Raw genomic sequence first — 25,722 nt, forward strand, 5'->3', positions numbered from 1 at the left:
GATATACTGTAGATGGCAACATATGTACAGATATTGCTGTGAAGCAGGTGTTACAGATTTCTTCTATTTTTTAATTTTTTTTTTACTTAGATGTTTCAGATCATTAAACCAAAGATTAGACAAAGAGAAGCAGAGTAAAACACTGAATGCAGTTTTCAAATGATGATTTATTTCTTTTGAAAAGCTGTCCAAACCAACCATGACTTGTGTGAGAAAGCAAACGCCTCCTGCAGTTAATAACAGGTTGTCCCTGATGGCCAAAACTCTCACCAGGCGTCAGAGTAAAACCAATAAATAAGTCTTTCACCTTGCTGTGGAGGAAGTGTGGCCCATTCCTGAATGCAAAATTGTTTTAGTACAGCAACACTGGCTTGATTTTGAGAACCAACAGCCAGTTTAATATCATGCTGCCACATCACAGTCAGATTCATGCTACCGACTTTGAATAGGCCACCCCCAAAACCTTTATTTTGTGTCGTCTGAACCATTCAGTGGTGGATTTACTGCTAGTTAACCCACGCATTCATGAGCTATAGGTCATAAAAGCATCGGCCATGCGTCCATCAGTTACAGCAAGCGCTGTAGGAGCTGAAGTGAAGGGTTTTTTTGTTATTGCTGAGTCATGAAATCATGAACACTGGCCTTATCCACGGCAGATGAGCCCTGCAGTGTTTTAGATGTTGTTCTAGATTCTTTACTGGTTGTCACCTTTTACTGTAAGGGGTTAAAAAACTACTCATAAATCCAGTAGCACAGATCCGACTTACAGAAATATTGTCTTTTTTTAGTGATATTGCCTTACTGTTATATGTTGGCTAGAGCTGAGTGTGCAGAACTCAAAAGAGTCAAATTGAGGTCATCATGCTCATAATCAGCATCCAAATCCATATCAGCAACTGAGGCATGAATGCTTTGCTGCCTCCAGTTGTCCCGTTATTCTGCATGAGCTGTGTGCTCTCTTCACAAACCTGATTTCTTCTGTTGTCCTTTCGAAATGTCATTACCGCATGCTCATGTTTTCCACCCGACAACCTAATGGGTTTAGGTAACGAAGCCGAAGGAGAACCGCTGAAAACGGGGCCACATGTCAGCCAGCACGCACAAAACGTCTCTATTGAGAGAAATGTGTGTCGTTCCTGCAGCGATGCAAGATTTATGTTCAACTCAAGCCGATATAACTCAGGAGACATCATCAGGTCGCATTGTGAAAATATACTTCAAAGCTCTTTTTGACAAAATGCTGTGCAATTAGGATCTTCAGGTGGACTTGTCTGATTAAAAACATTTGTCAGGTATTGATTTTGTGTAAATGTGTTGGAGAATACGCATTAGGGTTCCCAGTCTCAGGCCACGCGCTTAGGAAACCTTATGAAGCTCTTCTTAAAAATTGTTCGTATGTTGGGCGTGCCGTGGTGGCGTAGTGGTTAGCGCGACCCACATTTGGAGGCCTTGAGTCCTCGACGCGGCCGTCGCGGGTTCGACTCCCGGACCCGACGACATTTGCCGCATGTCTTCCCCCCTCTCCTTCCCCGTTTCCTGTCAGCCCACTATCATATAAGGGACGCTAGAGCCCACAAAAAAGACTCCCTGGAGGGGTAAAAAAAAAAAAAAATTGTTCATATGTTCTTGCTCCTGTTCTTATCAGAAATGATAGCAAAAGTGTTGGACTGAGCAGAATGACGCAGCGCTCTCCTTTTCCTACCGGCTGCTGATCACTGCCAGTCAGCAGGCTGAATGAAGGCTCATATTCTGTTCACTTGCAAGATTTAAATACCATCACTCTGACAGAAGTTATGCAAATATCAGCAGATAGCTCAACTAAAGTAACCAGCTCGTGTCAGCTTTTTAAACTTTTAGTAGTATATGAATTGCAGAATGGCAAGTGTGTAATTTCTCACTTGAAAATTGCTCTTAATCTTTTATTAAATTGTGTTAATGTAGCTGTTTGCCTAGCTTCATTGCTAAATTAGCAATCAACAGTGAATAGAAACTGTAAATGGACTAACTATCAGTGCAATAATCCATGTATTATATTAATATCATTAGGATGTTGCTGTCTTTATGTTTTGAACTAGAGCAGTTGGATAATGTTTACATTACAGATATTACAATTTCACTATATTGTGAATTATGAAAGTATTTTTGCACAAGGAGAGAAATTCTCTAACTGTAGATAGAAGGAAACCGAGTTTCTTGAAGAGGCTTCTTTATCAAATTGATTGTTTTTGTAATTCTTCATTCTGCCACTAGAGGGTTTTCCCCTTGAAAGACAAGACCTACAGTTTTTACTGACCGCCTTGTGATTAAAATCGTTTTTAACACATATCCTGGTGATCCATATCTGGACTGGTTTATTGAGAAAGCAAAACCTGAACCTCATGAGAAAAAGCAATGACGATACATGATGTCTGATAAATATTGCAGAATTGTAGATCTGTTGGTGCTAATAAGTAGCATTATAGAAAAGGACGTCTTTGTAGAAATACAGCTTTGAGGAAAGTGAGCAACAGGGGATATTTAGGAAACAGGTGTTGGAGAGCAGATCTGTATATCCCACACCAAAAACGGATAAGCTTGAATCATAGAAGAGAATAAGGTCAAACCAGGATCAAAGTGCTTTAAGCCACAAGGATTGGAGCTACAAATAGAATCAGGCTGGAGAGGCAGGAGAAATTACTGATAGCTGTCTACTTTGTAGTTTGAAGCCCCCCCCTGGGGCGCCACTCCTCTCCTCCTCCCCCCTGTCAGTGTGGGCCCATGGAAACAGATACTGATCCAACTGGGCCATAGAAGTTCCTCAAAGAAAGAGCACTGGCAGAAGCTAATTGGATCTGACAGCTTGTATAAAAGCAAAGTGACAACTGGACTGACCAAAAGAGAAATTCCTACTTGTCTAATGGCCGGTGGGAGAGAGCAGAGCTTGTTTCAACAGCTGGTAATAATATATACTTTTAGGCCTTTTGAAGGCTGGATCGGCGACAGCATGGAGGGGGAAGCTCAGCGGCCTACACACAGGTGTCACGTCTGTTATTCATCTGAATTGAAAATGGAAAAAGTCTGAACAAGTTGCGACGTATTTGCCTGTTGGTGTCCAGCAGAACTGAAAGGTGAGAAAAGCCTACACTGGTGAGAGCTGAGAGAAGTTTTGGAAATCGTAATTTCCATAAAACATCAGTAGTACTATTTTTTGTTTTAAAAACCCACAATAAATAAGCACCAGATTTTTCTGCCATTCGAAACCATCTACGGCACAGGTGTCAAACTCCAGTCCTCGAGGGCCGCTGCCCTGCAGTTTTTAGATGTGCCACAGGTACAAAACAGTGGAATGAAATGGCTTAATTACCTCCTCCTTGTGTAGATCAGTTCTCCAGAGCCTTAATGACCTAATTATTCTATTCAGGTGTGGTGCAGCAGAGGCTCATCTAAAAGTTGCAGGACACAGGCCCTCGAGGACTGGAGTTTGAGACCCCTGATCTACGGTTAGCAGCAGCTGTTGGTGCTGATCTTTGTATTCTGTGTGATTTTAAACCTGCTGCTGAGAAACAGACTGGAATCACCGTAGCAACCACACCTTAAAAAACAGAAAAAAGATGTTTGCAATTTAGTTCCATGCATTTTGGACTGTCCGCACCAAATGAAAAGAACCATCAATATTTCTTCAAAAAGGGTTTTTATTTATTGAATGTCATTGTTTATGTTTTTCTCTTTCTCTGTGTATCTTTCGTTACGTTTTTAAAATCTTTGTTTGTTTCCCCCCAGATTCTGCTGCCAACATGTAAAAAAAAACAACAAAAAAAACATCTTAAATCTTAAAAACAAGTACAACATTTGCTCGTTGTTGACTGTTGTGTTTCTCGCGTTGACAAACTGAAGTTTGACCATTTTATTCTGCCGTGAAGCACCGAGGGGTTTTTATAGAGATGCTCAGCGGGCTGCAGACGCTGTGATTGGTCAGACGCCCCGCGTTACACAAACCCAAACAGCAGCGGAGGATGAAGCAGTCGGAGCTCCTCATCATCCCAGGCATCACACGTACCGCACGTAGCCGAGCGAGCAGCCCTGGGCCGGACGCGTAAAACGCCGCTCTGTATTTATTTTGTTGTGTCGAAGCTCAGCCCCGGACAAGCAGCAGCAGCAGCAGCAGCTCCAGACGAACCCGGCGCTGTTTACCGGAACCCAACGAGGAGCGTCGGAACCGGGGCCGTGTCATGCGTTTGTCCTTCTGGTAACACTGTCGCAGCTGCATCCCTTCCTCGATCAAAGAAAGACGCCGTCTGCGCGCGCACAACCACCTCGCGCGGCTCGCCATGGGCTCCAGACTGAGCAGACAGAGCAGCCTGGACGACGAGAATTTCTCCAAAAAGCGGCGCAGGCTGCAGGACGGCGCCGGGGAGGGCGGCCGGGGCGGCGGGGACTTTCTGTTTGCTCTGATGCTGAAGTCGGACAAGCTGCCCGGGATGCTGCGCAGGGCCAACCACAGCCCCTACATGAGGAGGGTGGCGTGGATCAAGGAGATCCAGAAGCTGCTGCGCGAGCGCAGGATCGAGCAGGCGACCGACGTGCTCAAGCTGCTGAGGAAGGTAAAGGAGGGGACGGAGAGGTCAGGCGCCCATCACCACCACGCATCCTGTTCTCGTTAAGGAGCAACAGATGAGGGGCGGATGTTGGCATGTTTGAACACTTTTAGTCTCGTGCAAGCCAGGGCCGCTGCCAGAAACTTTTTCAAGGGGTGGGCAGTTGGGGGGGCACGGATTTGGTCAAATTGATTATTATTAGACTGCACTCATGTGAGAGGGTTGGAGTAGATGAAGGACATTCAACTTTTCTCTACTCTAAAATCTTCATTCATAGAGTCCAATCTAGGGGCGCACCGATTGCAGTTTTCTGGCCGATCACCCATTTTTAAAAAACATGACATGCCGATTGCTGTATAATTTTGACCAGTGCTAACTTTTGGTCTGTAAAGCTGGTAAATAAAATGACAGAGTTGGTAAGTTGTTAACAGTGGGGTGACTATTGTCAACCAGGCGACCTGGTGGGCGGATGCATCAGTCAGCGGGCTTTCACCACAGAGCAAAAGAGGACGGTGGCTGATGTTCAGACCTGTATGGATAAGATCGGTTTCAGGTATCAGGAAATCTGGGTCAATAAATTAGCTGTCCGATAATCCAATGAAAATGTGGTGCTAGATTTGGTTGCATTGGTAATGTGGGATCTACTTTTGCCTGAGTCTTGGGTTGTTTTGGGTTTTGGTTTTTCCTAGATTTGTAGTTTTGATCATTTGTTGTTTTCTTTTTCCTCGTTTCTCTTTGTTATCCATCTTACTTTAGCCGTTTTAGTCGTTATTTCCTGTATTTTCCTTACTGCTGGAAAATACAGCAGTATTTGGCAGTTTGGAAACATTTCCAGTGAGGAAAAACATTTACAGCCATTATATGGAAGTCATCCACCCATGTAGTTGTGGTATTGCTGTTTTAAAACAAATATTCTCAACTACATGTTGGTAAAGCAGCAGACTGCAGGCTAGTTACCAGAGGAAACAGCCAACCAATTAATCAGCTTCATTTACTCCTAGTGATACACCATAAACAGCAGAATGGCAAAAAACTAAGACCTTCTGTGCATCTAAGACTAAATTTAACTAGTCGATATTTTTGCCACGTTTCTGTTGCATAAAAAAAATATGAGAAGTAAAAGTATTAAAAGTATCACGATCAATATGCAGGGGGAACATTTGATCTTTTTTTCTGTTGTAAAACCTATTAGACCGTGTTTTATATTTAGTTTGAATTACTATGATGCTGTCATCCAGGCTGGGCTTCGATTCCTGATCCCTTTGACCTTTGACCCCAACTCACCTCCACCCTGGCCTCTTTCTTTGTGCGGTTTTGACCATCACTCTGTTTCGTTCCCCTCCCCTCTCTGCTTCGTTTGCATGTAAAGTAGGCCGCTCTCCGAGCAGCGTACCTGTGACACACCGTTTCTCGTGACTCAGAGCGGTAAGATGCACAGCGCGTTGACATGAGATTCGAAAGGATAGCCGGTCAAGCCGCACGCCGTGTGTGTGTGTGTGTGTGTCGTTACGCTTTCTCTAATTTAATTTTTCTCTCCCCGGCTGATGGGCTCTGGATATTTCCACGCGCACGCCGACCCCCGTGCGTCCGTGCCTTTGTTTCCTCCTCTATAGGCAGACTCGTGTCTCTCCTCAGGCTGTTCTAATGCTGCCATTACAGCTACATGGCCTCTTTATCGCTTCCCCACATTTAATGGCTATCTCCCTCCCCTGCGACAATTTAAGCCCTGCCTGCGGCTTTGTTTACCTCAACAGAAAAACAAATGCTTCTTTAAAGGTTATATTTACTCTTTACTACAAGGAATAAGGTCACAGAAGTAATATATATATAAAAAAAACATTAAGTGCTGTCCTTGCCTCTGCAGCATAGACTTTCTTTGTTCTGTGTGAGTCTATTTTTTTTTTTTTGCAAAGTACTTTCTCCTTTCTCTTCTTGAACTATTTCACATTTTGTGACGTTTCAAATACAAACATAAGTGTATTTTATTTGATAGGTTAGCACTTAATCGGTGAGTGGAAAGAAAGATTTTTGCAAATGTGTGGTGTGCATTTGTGTAAGCTGTAGGTCTTGTGTTGTATGGCTCTCCCTGCTTTGAACATTTAGAATCACATTTTTTTTCCCCCCAAATTGTTGCAAAAAGCATCCCCACAGCATGATGCAGCCACCACCATGTGGGTCACTGCAGCTTCTCCAAAGTTGCCATAGGACTTTGCGTCTCTGATGAATGCTCTCCTACCCCAGCCTGTCAACTCAGGTGGCAGGTTTTGAAATATAAATGGGCATTTATGTTATCGTTGATTATCATTGGCAGAAAATTCTAAAAATATAAATTGTAAGAGTGAAAAAATGGAGCTAATGATGTTTGCAACCCCCAAAATCTGACACTACTTTTGGCACTTTTGCTGTTTGAACTTTGTCTTTTTTACCATCATCTTTAATTGTCAATAAATTTGAAACACATGATTGAATGCAGTTATTATTTATTACTTAACGACACAAGTGCACTACTTAGTGCAACTGGTGTACTGGTGTTATTTGACGATAGGGTCATTTTTAGAGCAGCGTATGTTGTTGCTCTAGAGATGATGTATCATTACATTTATCATAATATAGGCCAGAAAGTTTTCATAATACAATTTTACATCTATATTACTTGTTTTTTAGTTTCCTGTTGTGCTGTTCTCTCTCTACTTTCTGACGATGGATTTCCACCTCCGGTGAAATCTCCAAAGTTAAGGATGTTGTTCTGTGAAATAATGCTGCCTTTAAACATCTCCACAACGTCCCCCAGGCGCTGTCTGCTGTGTTTCTTGGTCCTTGTGGTTCTTTGTGTTCACTAATATTCTCAGAGATCTTCTTGGCATTTGATTTTCTGGCTTTCCAGGCTCCAAATCCACAACACACTCTTTTATTTTGAAAGAAAACAAGCAGCCTTTTCACTTAACAGCCGCACGCATTATACCAACCTGTAAAATACACGCAATTTAAAAATAACCCCACTCTTTTTATTAATTTTTCTTTTTACATTTGATGTTAATTGCTGCATATTCCAGCCATTCCACTTGTGACATGGAATAGGCAGCAGCATCCAGCGACACCGAGTAAACATGGGCAGATCTTAATTAGACGTTTGTTTTTAAAGGCTTTTCTCACCTGCTATGACATGTTGCATTAAAATGTAAGTAGGTGCATCCAGATCTAGCAGCATCTCCTTGGGGATCTCATTTGTTTGGGTCTGCGTTTTAGCCGCTCAATACTGTGTTAATTACTCTGAAGTCTCCATACAGGGGAGGGGGGGGAAATGGCACCTCCTTAATTAAGACAAGAAGAAGAGAAACTGGCTGGCCTCCGTGCGACATATGGGACACACGTGCAGCCTTGTTCTCTCTTCATAATCTGTTCCTTCTTTATTATTATTATTTATCTCTACATTATGATGCTTTTCAGCGGATTTATGACAGATTCTGCTCTCAGAAGTGTTCGCTCTGCTCCAGGAAGGAAACAGAGATCTGAGTGTCGCCTGCAGATGCAAAAAGGATTTGTTCCGTCATGTCACGCTTTGCAAATGACAATTGATCGTGTCTAAACACGGACAGATGGAGGAGGGGGGGGGTATATTTTTATACCTTCCTTCTCAGACGGGCAGCAGCTTCTTCTTCTCCTCTGCTTTGGATTCAGTCTGTGTTTACTGTTGCCCTTGTTAAAAAAGGGGAGCTTGCCAGCCGCCCACTCAGACTGTCTGTTATAATCCACGCCGAATGCGCTGGGCAGAAAATCCATGCAGATGCTTTTGAGCACGCATGTGCGTGCTGCATGGATGCACTCGAAGGCTTTATTCTCTCATTAAAGCAGCACAACGATGTGGACATGTTGATAAAACCGTGAAAGAGGATATAAAGTCAGGTTTACGGTGGTTACATTGTTGTTTTTTAAAAACTCCAACCTGGAAAAAGAATGGTCTGAATTCATCATTGAAAGACTCAAATTATTACGAGTTAGTGCGAATTGTGAGTGAGCGTAGCATTCTGATTAGGGGTGGGCGACATGGACTTTTTAGTTTTATGACCATTTTTTGTGGTACTGTAAAAGTGACAATGAGAACTGTTTATTACTTATTTATTAGGTAACTGTAAATCTATGACTCAATTATAGTCCCACAAGAACAAATATTACTCTTGAAAAACATTCCCATTTCAAACACCAGCATGGCTGGACCACATGGCTGAAAAACGTATCGCAACATCAGCGTTTCATATTGGTCGATATCAATAATTATTGATCCATTTTTTTTGTTTTAAACATCTGAGACAATGCCAAACTTTTCACTCCACACCATTTCGTGTTTTTAAGAAGTTATGAGGCACGGTGGTGAAACCTGAAACTGCTGCTGCGCGAGTTAGCAACAGGTTGTTGCTAGGTAACCAAAGAGCGAGTAAGTTGATGGCTTTCACCTTGCTTAGCTCGCTGTGAGAGGCTGAGCAGCTAAATCCTCTCCTCTGCCTACATCTCCCAGAATGCAGAGCGCTTCTGGACATTCAGTAAACTTACTGAAAATTCTATCAGATGTATTATCTATTGATATTAATCATGTGTCTGTCTCAGTATCTACTGTTATTGATTTATTGTCCAGCCTTAGTCACCACTCACATAAAGAAATGTGATTTCATTGATATTTATTGATACAGCTTTATTAAACAAACCGTGGGGAAAATTTTTAAAAATCCTGACAGTTTTAGGGGTTTTAAAACATCATTACTATGATTTTATTGTGACACCAATAAATCAAAATCTTATCCTGTTAAGAAGCTTATCATGATAAATGATAAACGATACGATAAATGCCCAGTCCTACTTCTGACTAGCAATATTTGTAGCGCTGTCTTCGGGTAACATTCCCGCTGACACGCCGCCCCAGATCTCACTGTCCACTGTAGATGAAAAACTCTTTGTCTCTTTTAATGAATATTTAAAGGAAAGCACTCCTTTTTTCCTCTCCCTTCCCCGACACAGAAGGCACCTATTTCCATCCCGCTCCTTTCACCCTGTAGCCAGGCCAAGCGTTGGGAGTGTTAGTCATGACCTGCTTTGGTCCGGTCACGTTTTCGCTGTTGTTGTGTTGTTCCTCATTTCTCTTATCTCGCCTTCTTCGCTAGGACCTGGGTTTGGAGGGCGCCTCGCTGAACGACATCTTGTACAAAAACGCCGCCTTCCTCAATCTGGTGGACCCCATCTCACACGAACTGCTGCTCAGCTTGGCTCGAGAGATGCAGTGTCCCAAGAAGGTCAGTAAGCCCCGTGTGCGCCGTGATGCGAGACATTTACTTTTATTAATGATCGGTTCTTCGGCTGGAGAAACAATCCAATCTGAGGCTGGTATTTTTTCCTGCAGACGGATGTTGCATTTCTCCTCGCTGTGCACCACAAGCTACTCTCTTTGATGTGTGTGGGTTTTTTTTTTTTTCAAACCCAAAAATAGAGCGATCCATGAACACAAGGAAAGTTGAAAGCACCAAGCCGCAAGGAAAGAAAATGAAACTCACAGTTAATCATTTTGAAAAATGCAGCATTTTAATTTGAGTGCATTTACTCAGTGATGAAAAATAGCCCTGCTGGCTGTGTTTGTACAAACTTATTTTAACAGTAGGACAGCGCTTAGTCATCTGCTTTAATATTTTACGGGCTTGCATTAGAGACAGAGGAGGAACTTTGAACAGTCTCTCTAGATCATGCTAGGTCATATTTGGTCTGATGTCTGGGGCAGCCATGGACGAAGGTTGCTCACAATTTTAGATTTTATGTATTTAAAACAGGGACAATGAGTAATGTACATTAAAAGGAAAGATGCACTGTACCAGCCTATAGGTCTGGTGCTAATTTCCACAGATTCAGAGTATGTAACCTATATAAAAAAACAAATCTACATATTTGTTTTTACTCCACTGTGTTGTGACAGTATAGTAAGAAACATACTAGAACATTTCTGAAGAAATTTTAACGAAGCCTGCCAAAGTGTGCCTGTCGGTTGGCACACTTCGTGGACGTTCTGATGCTACAAATTAGCATCAATGCTAAAGTAAGCTACAATGTACTTAATAGCATGTGGAGATTGACAAACATGTTGAGTAACATGGACTTATGCCATTCAGTATGTTGAAATTAGTGTACAAGTTAAAATGAGCCAAACTGCTAACATTAGCCAAAATGCTGTCAGTAGCATGTGGAGCATCACTCCATTCAGTGTACTAAGCATGGCTAATAAATAAGAAAAATAGCTAAAAGCTTCTTTTAGGGAAAAGGCTAATGCTAATGGGGGCAATAAAATGCAAAGGTTTGTGCTAAGGTTAATTTACTGTCTTGTGCAGCAGGGCAGTGCAATAACCTGAGAGAAAAAAGATAGTAAATATTAGTTAGCACTACCCTGAGAGGAATATTTAGGCTTTTCTTTTGAAATTCTTTTACAAAACTTAACGCGGTGTCACTGTTGCTCCCCGTGATTAAGCTCATAATTACAACCCTCTGTACTGAATAGCTCTCTGATAGCAGACGGTGTCCATAAACAAGTTTACTAAATATTGTACAATAACTGAAAACAGAGATGTAACTTCTATCATGAATATAGATTAGCCAAAAACCCTCCAAATTACAATGAAATACTTCTACTTCTGGTGGGCGACGGAAGTAACACCCTTAATCGTTTCCCCAGTAAGCCTCCCAGGAATAAGGTTGATAGAATGTTCAATTCCAATGGTATCAATGACATCAGCGGTTATGACGTCACTCTATGATACCACAAAGGAGTCTCTCTCTTGAATGTAGCTCGCAGACAGAGTTTTCTCAGACCTGTTCCACAGTTCTATCGCGACAGATCACTCTTCAGAGCAAGTTCGAAATTAATTGAAACAAGCGGGATATCGATTCCAGATATTACACGCCTTTCAGAGAAGCAAGAATTTACCACAATATAGACATGAAGCAACAACAGATTGTTTGTGAACATGAAGCTTTTCCAGCTGAGCTTTCATGGCTCGACATGATGGACCTCAACATCCAAGTCGACTACGACGAAGTCATTTCTTTTGAAGATGACAGCGACAGCCCCATTAAGCCGGAAGATGAATCAGTAGAGATCCAGGGGGAATCAGGTCCTTCTGGCAACTTTGAGAGTCCAACATCATTGGAAGTCAAGCAGGAAACAACTCCCTCTGCTGGCTTCGAGATCACCCCCTCAGTGGAAGTTGTGGAAGAAACAAGCCAACACGTCATCGATCTCACAAAGCAGGTAGACGATCTCAAAAAAGAACTGCAGAGTAAGACTTTTGATCTCCATGAGGAAAGAGACCGAAGGATTGCATATCAGGCTGAAGTCAAATCACAGCAGGAGGAGATTGAGAAACTGCAAACTATGGTAGTAAAAGAACATCACCTGCGAGTCAAACGTGAACATGAAAGAAACGTGCCAGAGATTAAAGCTGCATCAAAGGTTTCTTGCTCTACCAAAGTTACAGCCGACAAGAGCATCCTTCAACAGCTGGAGTACTTCAAGAGGGAGGCTGAAAAATACGCCTCCCGCAACAAAGGTCTGATAGAAGTCATGGTAGAAGAGTACAGAGTGAGACTTAAATACGAGGAGCAGCTCAAAAGTCACACAGAGCAAGCTTCAAAATTCAAAGAACAGGAGGAAACGGTGAAATCTCTGCAGGGTCAGGTTGCAGACCTGAAGGTGAAGTTAAAACTTGCTCTGGAAAACAACCGTCCTAGAGTCTCCACCCAACCAGAGGTCCCCCTGCAAATAGAAGGCTCCCTACGACCAGAGGAGTCCAAGGAAAGACAGACCTCCAATCAACCAGGGAGGTACGAGGAAAGACAGACCTCCAATCAACCAGGTAGGTACGAGAAAAGACAGACCTCCAATCTATCAGGGAGTTACGAGGAAAGACAGACCTCCAATCAATCAGTGAGGTACGAGGAAAGACAGACCTCCAATCAACCAGGTAGGTACGAGGAAAGACAGACCTCCAATCTATCAGGGAGTTACGAGGAAAGACAGACCTCCAATCAATCAGGGAGGTACGAGGAAAGACATACCTCCAATCTATCAGTGAGGTGCGAGGAAAGACAGACCTCCAATCAACAAGGGAGGTACGAGGAAAGACAGACCTCCAATCAATCAGGGAGGTACGAGGAAAGACAGACCTCCAATCTATCAGGGAGGTACGAGGAAAGACAGACCTCCAATCTATCAGTGAGGTACGAGGAAAGACAGACCTCCAATCTATCAGGGAGGTCTAACGAAATACGGACCTCCAATCAACCAGGGGTCTCCATGCATAGTCTGGCTCGGCCGTTGCACCGACCCACACCCAGGTTGCAATCAGAGGAGTCCACGCAAAGCCAAACCTCCACACAAACATGGAGGTCCGAGGAAAGACATACGTCCATGCGACCAACCTCCACTGGTTGCATGAAGGGGCTTCATGTTGGCGTTGGCGTGAAGGCCAATCTATGCCCGGCTCGGCCTTTACGCCGACCCACACCCAGGTGGCACTAACCTAGGTCACTATCCAAACCTAGGTTTTGCTAACACTCGGCATTAATTGCTTGATTAATTGATCTCTCTAAATTGTCCTAAGGTGTGAATGTGTGTGTGCAAGGATAAGTGTGTTAGATGATGGATGAATATTTGTTAAAAGTGTCTGACAGTAGAATATGAAACAGAGAATCTGCGAAAATGCATCTAGCTCTGCTACTGTCCAGAAACATCCAATCAGAACCAAAAGGCAAACCTTTGGTTCTGATTGGTTTCTAATGCGTTGAATGTGTCTCAGCACATTCAACACATTAGACTACTAGTGGACTGCAGCTACACAATTGGCAGAAAAACACCCTAATATTATATCATCATTGTGTATAATGATTTAGAAAACAAAATGCTGTACAGGTTTGTCAAAACTATTTCGACCCATATTAGAACTTTGCATTGATTTCCTTCATTTTAGTAGCTGTGATTTTGCCTAATCCACACATTTTCCCTAACCCCAAACAATATTAGTCTATTCCTAACCCTAACCCTAACTAAAACCTAATTAGCATCTTACCTCTAAATGTTACCCCTGACCCAAACCAATGAGTTGAGAAACACTGCATTAGTTCCATCATATTAGGACCAAAACCTGGTCCTAATATGATGGAACTAATGCAGTGTTTCTCAATTCCGGTCCTCAGGCCCCCCTGCCCTGCATGTTTTAGGTGTTCCCCTTCTGCCACACACCTGGATTGAATCTGTGGGTGATTAACATGCTACTGCAGTACTTGATGACTGCAGAAGAGGTCATGCTGTTCTGGAACAGCTGTTCTGAAACAGAGACACACCTAAAACATGCAGAGCAGGGGGTTTAAGGACTGGAATTGAGAAGCACTGACCTAATGTGACACTGGACATATAATGGTGCGTTCACACCAAATGCGTTTTGAGCGTCAGGCGCAGCTGGTTTGCATTCAAAGTCTATGTGGAGGCGCGTCGAGGGCCACTGCGTCGCGCTTCAAGCCTCTAGCGCGGCGCGATTTGAACCGTTTGACAAATCTAGCGCATCCAACGCTTCACATAGACTTTGAATATAAACCAGACTCGCCTGACGCTCAAAACGTGTTTGATGTTAATGCATCAGTAGAATGTTCAGTTCTACTGGTAACAATGACATCAGCAGTGATGACATCACTCTTTGATGCATCAAATGAATCTCTCTCTTGAGTGTAGCACACAGGCTGTTTTTCAGACCTGTTCCTGTTTCCTCACCTGGTATAAAGTTAATTTTTTGGTACTGGAATCACACTGGAGATAAATTAGTTTAATCAAAGTATGTCATGAATATGTGTGCATGTACTCCATCTTAAGTCCAGAGCACACTAGATTTTTGTTGCTTTTGCCACCATTTGATGATATGCATATAAGATATAACATAAACAGCACCATTCAGAGATGCGATGAGTTTATAGCAGTTGTTCCACCATGTCTGTAGTTCTGACGTTCTGCCATCACTGTGGTTCTAAAGAGCAGCTCAGAGAGGCAGACTAAATTCTATGTCTATTTTGAGTCTAACTGACACTGTTTTGTGTCAGTTAGACTTTTGTTTTGAGTTAAATTTGGCTCGTTTTTTGTTAATTATGTCGCCACAGTTACTCGAAATGCCAACAAAAGTAATAGCTCCCCTCACGGGATTGAGCTGCACGTTTTGATATATATATTGTGAGGGGCCACGCAGCGGTACGAGCCACATTAACGGTAGTAGGAAGCGGCAGTTATTTTGAGGTGTAGAACAATAGGGGCCTGTCATGCAATGCATAGGGATGTAATCCCTATGCACTGAGTTCCGCCAGTACTCCCAGTGCTGACTAGAAACAACCAATCAGAGTCCAAAGGCGGGTCTTAGCGTTGTCAATCATGCCCGACACAACTTCTCCCCCTCAGCAAAGCCTGTCATGAATGCTAAGGTTAGTTAGCATCCTGTTTTCTTTAACAGTGAGTCGTTTCTCAATATGCTGCTAAATACGTTTAGCAGCATATTCACAAGGTTGATTGACAGCGCTAAGACCCGCCTCCTGGCTCTGATTGGATGTTTTTGTTAGGCAGCAGTGCATTTCTTCACACGGCTTCACAATTGGCTAATCTTTTCATAAATTGGCCGATTTATATTATGCTGTCAAAACATAGTCAATCCTAAAAAATATATTTTATAACGTGTTGTGTATAAAAGTTTCATACTGCAGCTTTAAAACACAATCCTATGTCATTATTCATAACCTGGATTTCATTATTCATAACATCCAAACTCCAGTGAGTCCACAGTAGATGCCACTCCCTCTCATCTGCTCTTATTTAAAATAAAAAAAATATCCTGACAAGGAGTTATAGTTTTAAACAAAACTAGTGGCCCATTTTATGTCTGAAGAGCCATTTCTGTATTTATTGTTCCCTGCATGTACGTAGATAAATAGACCATCTCTAATGAATTAGGTTAAAGACGTTATGTTTTAAAATAAGAACTCTTCAATGGATTAAAATCAGATGCACTTGTGTAATAGTAATGCAGTCTAACAAACAGGCCCACAGCATCACTGATCCTCCACCATACCTAACAGTTTCCAGTCGTCTCACACCAAACCCACACAGTGTGTGTGTTCCTATAAAGGTTCAGCCTTTGTCTCAGCTGAGCTGATTAAATCTCAAGCAGATGACCCCATGTTTTCCTTTCTGACGGTTGGACAGGAAAGGCTCGTTTCTGACATCACTCCAAAACAACCTGTTGGCTTGTAAATAGAGTCCAGCGGTTGTCATGGAGACTCGGTGACCCCAACATTTCCTGCTGTTATCCAACAGAAACAAAAAGTCCCGTGTTTTTTATTCACAATTCCTAGAAAATGATCAACTTCAAAGCATAAGATGTAAATAAAAGATGTTTCTGTTAAATTTATTTTAAAGCTACCAATTATTGGGCCACGCATTTTAAAAACCGTAGCTCCTCGACGTGGGATGTGTTTTTTTTCCTGACTCAGTAATTGCACTGAAATTAAAGCTTGCATTGTTCAAAGTTTTGCAGCATGAGATTATGCTTCTGCAGTAAAAGATGAATCTATTTCACAGTTTGTTTCTCATCATCCTCCCCAGGTTGTGGCCTCCAGTGTCTCCTGAACTGATATTAACCTAAATTCTGCAGTTTTCCCTCGCAGCTGTGTTTAATTTCTCCTCCTCGCCGCGCTTCTTGTGTTTCTCCCCCCGGCATGTGATTAGATTTTCTTGCTCCAACGAGGCGGCTAAATTGGGTTTTGTTGTGCACTCGCTCAAGGCGTCGAGGAAACGCTGGACCTTATTTTGTCCCCGTTCCTTTTTCATGTGAAAGATAACGCGCGACGCGTTTTTTGGAAATGAATTGAAGTTTTGCATTGATAGCTCCAACGATTGTTTCTCCTCTCACTGCTTCAACCTTCTCCTTTTATTACTTTTATTTTGTTTTTTAATTCCTCGCTCTCCTTTTTGCAGGATGCGGACACCATAAAGTCTTCTGATAAGATTTGCAGGCAGCTGATCTACCACCTGACCCCGCACTCAAAGTGGCTGAGGAAGAGCATGTCCAGGCGGAAATCCCAGGCCTGGTAAGCCCTCGTGTCCAGACATCCAGTCTGTAACTAATCTGCAGATCTGCACAACAGGGAGCGGCGCTCGGTGCCCTCAGCCGGCGCTGATATCTCTTCGAATCTCTCCCCTTCTGCTCACGCAAACCTAAGTTATTCCACAAAATGTAGATTTTCATTACAGAGTGATTCCCAATCCCGTTTGGAACAAAACCCTTCGCAGTTCTTTTGTAGATGCTTTCGCAGACACTAAAAGTAGTCGTTCATATCATAAAACAGAAATGAAGACAATATGAGCTTTGTGGTATCCGACAGGTTCATTATGAGTCACTTGAGCATCAACAGGATCATAGAGCTAGCTGTCGATGTGCGTGAGCTGTGCTTTGTTGCGCTCGCCGAAGTTTAATTCATCCCGAAAAAATTAAAAGGATCAAAGATTAATCTGACACCCACAGCGTCTTTGAGACTGTAAATACATTCGATGGCAACTATTCTTCAGCTGATAGCTGTTTCTTTTTTCACTTAGTCATGTTGGGAGCTTCATAAATCTGCAGAGGGATGGGCTGATGCCGGTGGAGACAGCAGCAGCAGCAGCAGCAACATGAATCATTAACACTGAAATCCGCCCTAAAACAGAATACTAATAGAGAGGATGCAGGGGTGGAGGTCTGACAGCTTCACCTGCTGCTGCATTTGACAACAAAAATCTGTCAGAGCTGAAGAGACGAGACAATTGCAGCCTGCTGTTCGCCTTGTCCCCAACTCACCCCCGGGTGAGGGCTTCACATCCGTGTTCGTTATTACTGAGAGGAAACACGTACTCAGTTTGTCACACAGCAAACTCAAAGTTCGTAATTGTGTGATAAAATGTGAAGTAGACAAAAGCCACGTTGTTCACCAGTTCAAAAGTAGCAAGTAACTTTATTTCTGTAGCACTTTTTACAAGTCAGAAGGTACAACTGAAGGAGAGATAAAACATGAAACAAAATCAAACTAATTAAAAGCTACTCTGAACAAATGTGTCTCCAGCTGCTTTCTGGTCAGATTGTGGCAAAATGAAACACATTGGTGTCCATGGAAAACATCATGTGGTATAAAACTAACGCTGCACATCAGTCTCACGCTTTTCAAAGTGATCGATTTTTCTGTTTGATTATTTTAGTTCCTTTTTGAATAAGAAAATGAACATGTTAAATACAATTTATTTGGTGTATGTTTGATCATCTGTAGCAAGGGACGCATCTCAAACCAAAGAAATTCTTTCAACGTGAAAATGTGAAAAGCTTTTTTTAGATCAACCAATTAATAATTGGACACAAAAAATGCTTATATTAGATTTTTAAAAATGTTTTTACAGAATTTGATCCAGGTGAAGCTAGAACTAGGCCACTAAAGGAGTTCTCTATAGAAGTGTTTTTTTAATCTTCATTATTTTATATATATATATATATATATATATATATATATATATATATATATATATATATATATATATACATACTGTATATATTTGTACTGTTTTGGTTTAATTTCTGCTCTGACTGGGTTGTTTTTTTTAACAAATGGCCTTTTCTTTATCTGTGTACTCCAGTTAACAATTGATCTATTATTAAATTAGAGTCATTTCGAATAAAACGGTTAACCATTTCAGCCTTGCATTACGCTGAAGACATCATCACCATTGTGAAGCACGGTGATGGCAGCATCATGCTGTGAGGTGCTTTTCTTTAGCAGGGGCTAAAAAGTCAGAGAGTTTATAGGAAGATGGATGGAGCTAATTATTCTGCTGAGAGAGAAAAAAACCCTCTTAGCCCAGAAGAGTTGAGACTGATGTGGAGCTTCACCTTTCAGAGGGGAAAATGATCCAAATGGATCAACAAAAGTTCAGATCAAATCCATGTGTGAGAATGACTCAGACAAACCTGGGCTGTTTTGTGACGAGAGGCTGCCACACTTTCCATAATTATGATTTGTTGAAACACAACTATCCACTATTCTGTGTTGGTGTCTCACTGGAGGCCCTGTTAAAGTTAGAGCTGCCATCTTTAATATCTGACTTGGCTTCAGCTCTGGGTCGTTGCTCTAATCAAGCTATTTGATTAATCGAGAAAAGGAAAAACAGGAAGTCCAAACTCAAGCAAACTAATTAGATAGATTAACAGGATTCGTTTAATTCTGAGCATTTGGAGCGACTAATGTTCAGAGCTACTGCTGGATGATAGATTGATGAACCGTCCAGCGGCGCCACAAAGAGCCGAGCCGTTTGTCTGTCCTCTGCGTACAGAGAGGAACGTCACCGGGCTGGCACAGCTGATGGAGATTTGCTTGCAGCTTCTTACAGCAGGATGTTAAAGCTGTCTGTCTGTCATCATTATTATTATTGTATATTCTTTGCAACAACAAGAGATATGAAGCATTTTTCTCTCTTTCTTCCAAAGCGCTTGCTTTATCCAGCTGAGCTTAATTAATGAGTTTCCCCAGGTCATGTTTTGGATACGTCACTGAGTGTTTGTGTTTACTGTGAAATTAAAATGAGAGCATAATAAGATGGTTTCTGATGTGATGGACCTCACGTTTTTCCACTTCGTAGTCTTCCAGTTGTCTGTTTCTGTGTTGAAAGGACTCGCGTCAGTGCAGATGTTGTAGTAGAAAGTGTTAGTTTTTCACCACACATAGCCGAGGGGGGAAAAATAAACTCTTACAAAATTGGATCTTGTTGAAATTCTTTTTCACATAAAGTTATACTGACTTTGCTTCCAGAAACAATTTGAAAATTTATATTTTAATAATTCATTGCAGCAATTTCATACAGAATTCAAACTTATGGAGACTGATGACCCACCGGAGGCTCACAGGCTGTTAGCAAAAAAAAAAGCTTTTAAAATGTAAATTAATTTCATGGTTTTGACAGACATCTGTTACTAGACCATAGAGTTGGATTTGAATTATGAATGTTATCTCAGTGCTGATACCTTGTAGATTTAGTGGTAGTTGTTTTGTTTGTGCACTTTGCTCTGGATCTGTCTAAACTTCACGAGGGTTTAACTTAAAATAAAACGTCCTGTTTGGTATTAGGGTTTGCTAGGAATTGCTCGATTTCCGGTATGATCATCTTTCGAAAAAATGTCAAAAACAAACCAAAATAAAGCTGAAAAGTATGCAACACCTGACAGATCCTGGTAACCAGCGGCAGTGTCGCCCTTGTTCTCTGGTGTCAAATGAATCTGGAAGGTGATGGAAGTTTCTGGACAGATCGCCTCAGAAAACCATTTCTCTGCTTCCTGGGTGCAGAAAGAGGAATCAATCTGAGAGCTGTGTGATCCAAGCTATTAACACCTCAGGAGAAACCCGTCTCCATGGCTATTAGGGTTTTACGCCTCTGTCATATAAAAAGGCAACAAGGGCCGAATCAAGACTCTGATAAAAGATACAGCCAGCCTGACAAACATGTCACCATGGACAGCTGTTAGAATCCCTCTCACCTTGCCTGCTCTACATCCAGGTTTTCCTCCATCTTTATAAACCCGTACCGGCTCCTTATGCCACACAGCAAGAACTGCTGAGGGTGTGACTATTTTCAATATGATGGGGAGGAAAAAAAACACTTCAAAGCATCAGAAGTGACAGGTACTGCTGAGGATGAAACTGTAAGTCGCCAGGCAGCGGAGGATGCTCTAATTCACTCTGACACCGCACCAGAATCACAGCCTGCTTCAGGAAGAGCTCAAGTTCGACACGCCGCATCGTCCTCTGTGGGCCGAGACGGGCTCCTGCAAAATGTACCCGACGGAGAACAAAGGGCCGAGCCGGGTGGAGTTATGAATAATGGATATGATTTCATCTGTAAGGTTAATCAGTAACTATTGTGTTACACCTCTGCTGGAAATTCTGAGCCTTCAGTGAAGGAGGTAGCAGCGCAGCATACTGCTCAGGTGACAGATGAAGATGTCTTTGTTGAAATCACCAAGGGAGAAGTAAAACACATCTTCATCCAGGGTTCCTGTCCAGCCTGAAATGTATTTGGGTGTTTTCCAGGTCTGAATAAGTGAGTGAGTGGAGAACTATTTGTGCTTCCTGATTCAATCTCAGCCTCATGTTAGATCCATCTATCCACAATCCATTTTTCTCCCTTCTGATACCGATATCTGAGATTTAGTATGAGTCGATACCGATCCAACACTGAGAAACAGTGCTGAGTTGACGTAAAACGTTTCTTTTTTTAAAAAAAAAAAACCCAGACAGAACTTCACTGAATGAAAAATGCATTTGATAGCTATGCACCAGTACAGCACACTTAGCAACAACAGGTTGGTCAAACATGTAAAAACAACACAGCTTTGATTTGTTCAGTCGGTTGTAAAATAAATAGTAAAGAAACTGACAGGAACAGCAGGTTGATGACTTTGGTCAAAAATAAACTGCAACAAACCTTTCAACTGATTCAGAAAGTGCAATTATTAATTCTAAGTATAATGTAAAATAAATAAAAAGCAGAGCAAAAAGCATAGAATTAGACTGAATAGATCTGCCCTTATGGCTTGGGCACATAGTCACTGATACCCTGTCTAGTTTTTTATTCAATATCTGGACCGATGCAGATATTAATATCGGATCATTGTATCTCTACTCTACATCCATATTCTCCAACTCTCATTTTTAGAGATTAATGGCGTATCAGGGTCACAAAGCCCAGAAAATCACGTGATTGTGGTAATATTGTGTCGATGTTGATATCAGTTTAGATCAGGGGTGTCAAACTCCAGTCCTCGAGGGCCGCAGTCCTGCAACCTTTAGATGTGCCTCTGCTGCACCACACCTGAACAGAATAATTAGGTCATTAAGGCTCTGGAAAACTGATCTACACAAGAAGGAGGTCATTAAATCATTTCATTCCAGTGTTTTGTACCTGTGGCACATCTAAAAACTGCAGGACTGCGGCCCTCGAGGACTGGAGTTTGAGACCCCTGGTTTAGATAATTCAACATTTCCCATCGGTCATTATGATGCTCCCAACGCTCACTGTGAACTTTTACCGCATTAAGACTCCATCCACCACGCTAGATTTATAACAGGCATGCAAATCATGAGTTCATGGCACTTGGAGTACAACAGCCAGTAAATGCGACTTTCCACACAGTTCTTTGCTCTGAAGAAATTTCTTCAAGGCTCTACCACACATCTCTACCATCCCTAATCCACTAACGCAGTGTTTTGAAAAAAATCTTAGAAGTGTGAGTCAGAAGTTGTCGTCAAATTAGAATAAGGCTCCCTAAACTTCAGCAAAATGATTATTATTTTGTTAAATAAATCCTTGTTTCAGTGTAACTTTGCTTTACCCGCTACCAGATTTCACTAAGAGCTGGTGTCGTCAAAACCTCCATTATCGTTTCATTTCATTTATTAGACAATGCATAAAAAACTTAGAAGAGAACAAGTCTGAGTTTATGCCAAGAGTACATAGCTACAAGTTGTTCGCAACTTCAGTGGTTTGGCATTTCTATGTATTAAAATACATAACATTTCTAAATCAAAATGCATTAAGACTATATGTTTTTGTATTTTTTCATGGAAACAGCCTCGCAACCTCCAAATTCATATAATTAAACCTACACATTAAAATACATACAATTCATGAATCAAGATATTATAAAAATACATGTTTTCCTCTGCACATGTTCATAAACAACATTGCGAGCTCCAGATTTATATAAATATCCTCACACATTCAGCTAACATACTAAAATTATAACTATACTAGTTTACTAATACATGCACTCCCACACAGATCTAATCCTCCATTAAGAATGACCACATTTTTGGTTTTCTTCATTTTTTTTTTTAACTCTAAAGTTAAAATAGCACTACTAATAAACACAATATGCAATAAAATCCTTCCTTAATCCAAAATAAATATCCTTTTCCTTTCTATGTCCAAACCTGTTTTGATCGCTCTGTAAGTTCAAAGGCTTTATGGGTCCCTTTTGTTTCCTCCTCTACAGTCTCAAGACGACTCTACAGAAGAAGCTGTCCAGCGACAGCGTGGACCTGTCTGGAATCCCCCTGTCCACCCGCGACGTCCGACAAGTGGCTTTCTACCTCCAGAGCAACAGGGACAGCGTGGTGGCCGTGGACATCAGCTTCACCGAGCTCACGGACGACCACCTGAGGCTGCTGCTGCCTCCCCTCGCCCTGCTGCCCAAACTCAGCACCCTGGCTCTCAACGGCAACCGCCTCACGCTGGCCATCATCAAAGACCTCACCGAACTGCTCAAGGACCCCAAGATGTTCTCCAGCCTGGCCTGGATCGACCTGGGCAACAACGTGGACATTTTCACCATGCCCCAGCCGCTGCTGGTGGCGCTGCGCCGCCGCTGCAGCCTGAAGAGCAGCCTGCCCACCATCTACGAGTACACGGAGGGCCAGCCGTACTCCTACCACCTGGAGACCTCCATCGAGGAGCCCAGCCACTACGAGGAGGAGGAGGAGGAAGTCGAAGAGGAGGAGGAAGACATGGGGGATAGGTTTGAGCTGGAGTCGTGGGGCTTGGGGGAGAAACAGCTCTCTAAACATTTTACCCTACACTACTGTGAGAGGTGATGGGCCGCTTCCCGTCCGGAGAGCTTTCGGCTGCGGTTGAGATGACGCCCCGCAGCACTCTGTTACTTCTTTCACCCTCTTGCCCTCACACCACGAGACAAAGTCACCCTTTACAGGCGATCAGGGAGCCCGGTGCCCACATTGAGAACTAATTGTCCCGACACAGCTACTAAAGCTAATCTTTACCATCTCTGAGTTAACCCACGTAAGATGGCGAGGAAGAAACCGACGGCCTGGATGGCAGACTTACTGTGTTGGTGGATGGCGCTCTTGGGAAAAAGGTGCGGTTTCATTGGAGGGTGGCTGGAGGAGTCAAGGTGCCAGTTCTCTCTCTCTCTCTCTCTCTCTCTCTCTATCCTTTTATCCACGTCTATCGCTCCATCTCGGTCTCTGTCGAGAGCCAATCCCCAGGAGACTTAAATCAGTTGGTTGGACGAAGGGGCCGCATCCCGAAGGAGAGAGGGGGGACACCTGGAGTGAGGTTTGGAAACCGTCGGCCCACCGTGGGTTCTCTGCCAGGACTGAGACTCTCTCTGTCCGACAGGGCCTAGGCTCCACATTCTGTGTTCTCTGTTAATCTCTCAACAAAAGCTATGACACAAGTTCAACAGACTATACAGCCAGCGACCCGTCACGTGGCGCTGGCAAAACTGCTTGGTCGACTTTTTACGTTCTTTCCCAGTGTCTACCCGTGAAAGCCCATGTGCAGATGGAAACGAGAACAGAAGACAAAACAGTTGTTGCGTTTCGACGGGTCATTTTTATATATTTTTTTTTGTGCACCTTAGCGGACAAAGCGGTCTCAGAAGACAACGGGTAGGACTCGACAACGGAGAGGTGTCTCTGGTTGTTTTTGTGCTCGCATTAAAGCTGACATCACTGCGCTCTTTAGGGTCATAGCCACAGTATTTCGACACATTTATGGCTCCTGAAGCCGAAGCGGCTTCTGAGTCAGAGCAAGGAGGGCCAAGCCGCTCTTCCTACTGCCGTCCGTCTCCACAGGTGTCGTCCTTTCCACTTAACGTCGCCGTATATCAGTGGCCCTGTGTTGTGAGGCACTTCCTTGACTGTTATCTATCAGTTCCAGTCTTTCTGCAGTAGCATTATATGATCACCTAGGCTGACCAGAACACTGCGGCGCACTTTAAGGCCCAGTCGTTTATTCGACGTTTCACCTCCTCCATAGCGTATACTCTGTGCACATAGTTCGTACCTGAGTATTTACAAGGCAGACGTTGAAAGTGTCCCACATTCAGACAGTACGAGCTACGCAGCTGATGATTGTTAGCAAAACAAGCTCACCAGATATATAATAAATGTTCAATACGTGTTATTTGTGTATTTTTGTGTAATTTGTGTCCGTAACACGTCTAAATGCTGTTGTCTTGTCTCTCGTCTGATTCAGCAGTCGTATTTAATTGTACGTAATGACAAAGAACAATAACATTTAGCCCAAAGAAGTCCTGCTGTTGGACTGAACGGATGATGTTTTATGGGATAATGCAATAAAACGGAGAGTTGCTCTGTAAATGTTACCCAGCAGAGGATATTTATGTGGAATATTAAATCCTCCCAGACTAAACTCTTGTTTCCTCTTGGTTCGTGCAGCACCTTGCAAAAGTGTTCATACAGCTCATCCTTTTTCACTTATATTGTCACTTTAAATCCACAAACTATATTAGATTTTGTTTCAGTTTGCGAGTCAGACCAACAGAAACCTGGCAAGAACATTGGAGATGTGACGTGCCTCCACCAGCTTTTATCATCGACCTGTTTTTCTCTACAAAATAGCTAAAACTCAGTCAGATTGGAAGAAGAGTGTTCATGAGCATCAATATTCAATTTTTCCCACTGACTCTGAAATAGATTTGGATCTGGACTTTCACTGAGCCACTTCACATCAATATGCTTTGATCTGAGCCATTCGATTGCAGCTCTGGCTGCAGAGGGATGAACCACTGCCACCAGTTTCAAGTCCTTCCTTTCACTTTTCCTGCAGAAGAAAACCATTCCCACATCATGACACTGCCACTGCCATGTTTCACAGTGAAAGGGAGGTGTTCAGGACCGTCCACATCCATTTTTTTGTCCATTCTCAACACGTTTGCTACATTTCCTACATCGCTCATTGAGAACTGGCAGCTACATACAAACACACATCACATTTGTCAGATTTTCATTTTAAAATAGAAAGACCATGTCTAATTTTCCTTCCTGTTTATTACCTGAAACCCCTGCAAGATGCATTGAAATTTGTGGTTGTAACATTATACGAAAAGGTTCAAGTTATATGGATGATTTTGCAACGTTCTGCAGTTTATGTTCATGTGTCAGTAAGTGTCAAACCTTTTCCTAGTTGTGGTCTGTGTACATATGTCTCATGCATTCAATGACTGCCAATAAAAGAACCTGTCCAAACCGAGAA

At 42.5% G+C, this 25,722-nt stretch overlaps 1 protein-coding gene across 1 annotated transcript; it reads left to right on the plus strand.

Moving 5' to 3' along the window:
* Positions 1-3,710: 3,710 nt before the first annotated feature.
* lrrc75ba (leucine rich repeat containing 75Ba) lies at positions 3,711-25,722 on the plus strand. Its single transcript, XM_032579209.1, has 4 exons — positions 3,711-4,580; positions 9,728-9,856; positions 16,609-16,721; positions 22,700-25,722. Exons 1-4 carry the CDS (start codon positions 4,308-4,310, stop codon positions 23,295-23,297), a joined length of 1,113 nt encoding a protein of 370 aa, XP_032435100.1. The 5' UTR covers positions 3,711-4,307; the 3' UTR covers positions 23,298-25,722.

The sequence above is a fragment of the Xiphophorus hellerii genome, chromosome 12, assembly GCF_003331165.1.
Source record: "Xiphophorus hellerii strain 12219 chromosome 12, Xiphophorus_hellerii-4.1, whole genome shotgun sequence".
In the NCBI taxonomy this organism is placed as follows: domain Eukaryota; kingdom Metazoa; phylum Chordata; class Actinopteri; order Cyprinodontiformes; family Poeciliidae; genus Xiphophorus; species Xiphophorus hellerii.

Excerpts from the sequence above, each read along its gene's own strand:
- lrrc75ba (XM_032579209.1), top strand. The coding sequence starts at position 4,308 with ATGGGCTCCAGACTGAGCAGACAGAGCAGCCTGGACGACGAGAATTTC. Across the intron at positions 4,581-9,727 it reads TGCTCAAGCTGCTGAGGAAG|GACCTGGGTTTGGAGGGCGC; the intron begins GTAAAGGAGGGG and ends CTTCTTCGCTAG. Across the intron at positions 9,857-16,608 it reads AGATGCAGTGTCCCAAGAAG|GATGCGGACACCATAAAGTC; the intron begins GTCAGTAAGCCC and ends TCCTTTTTGCAG.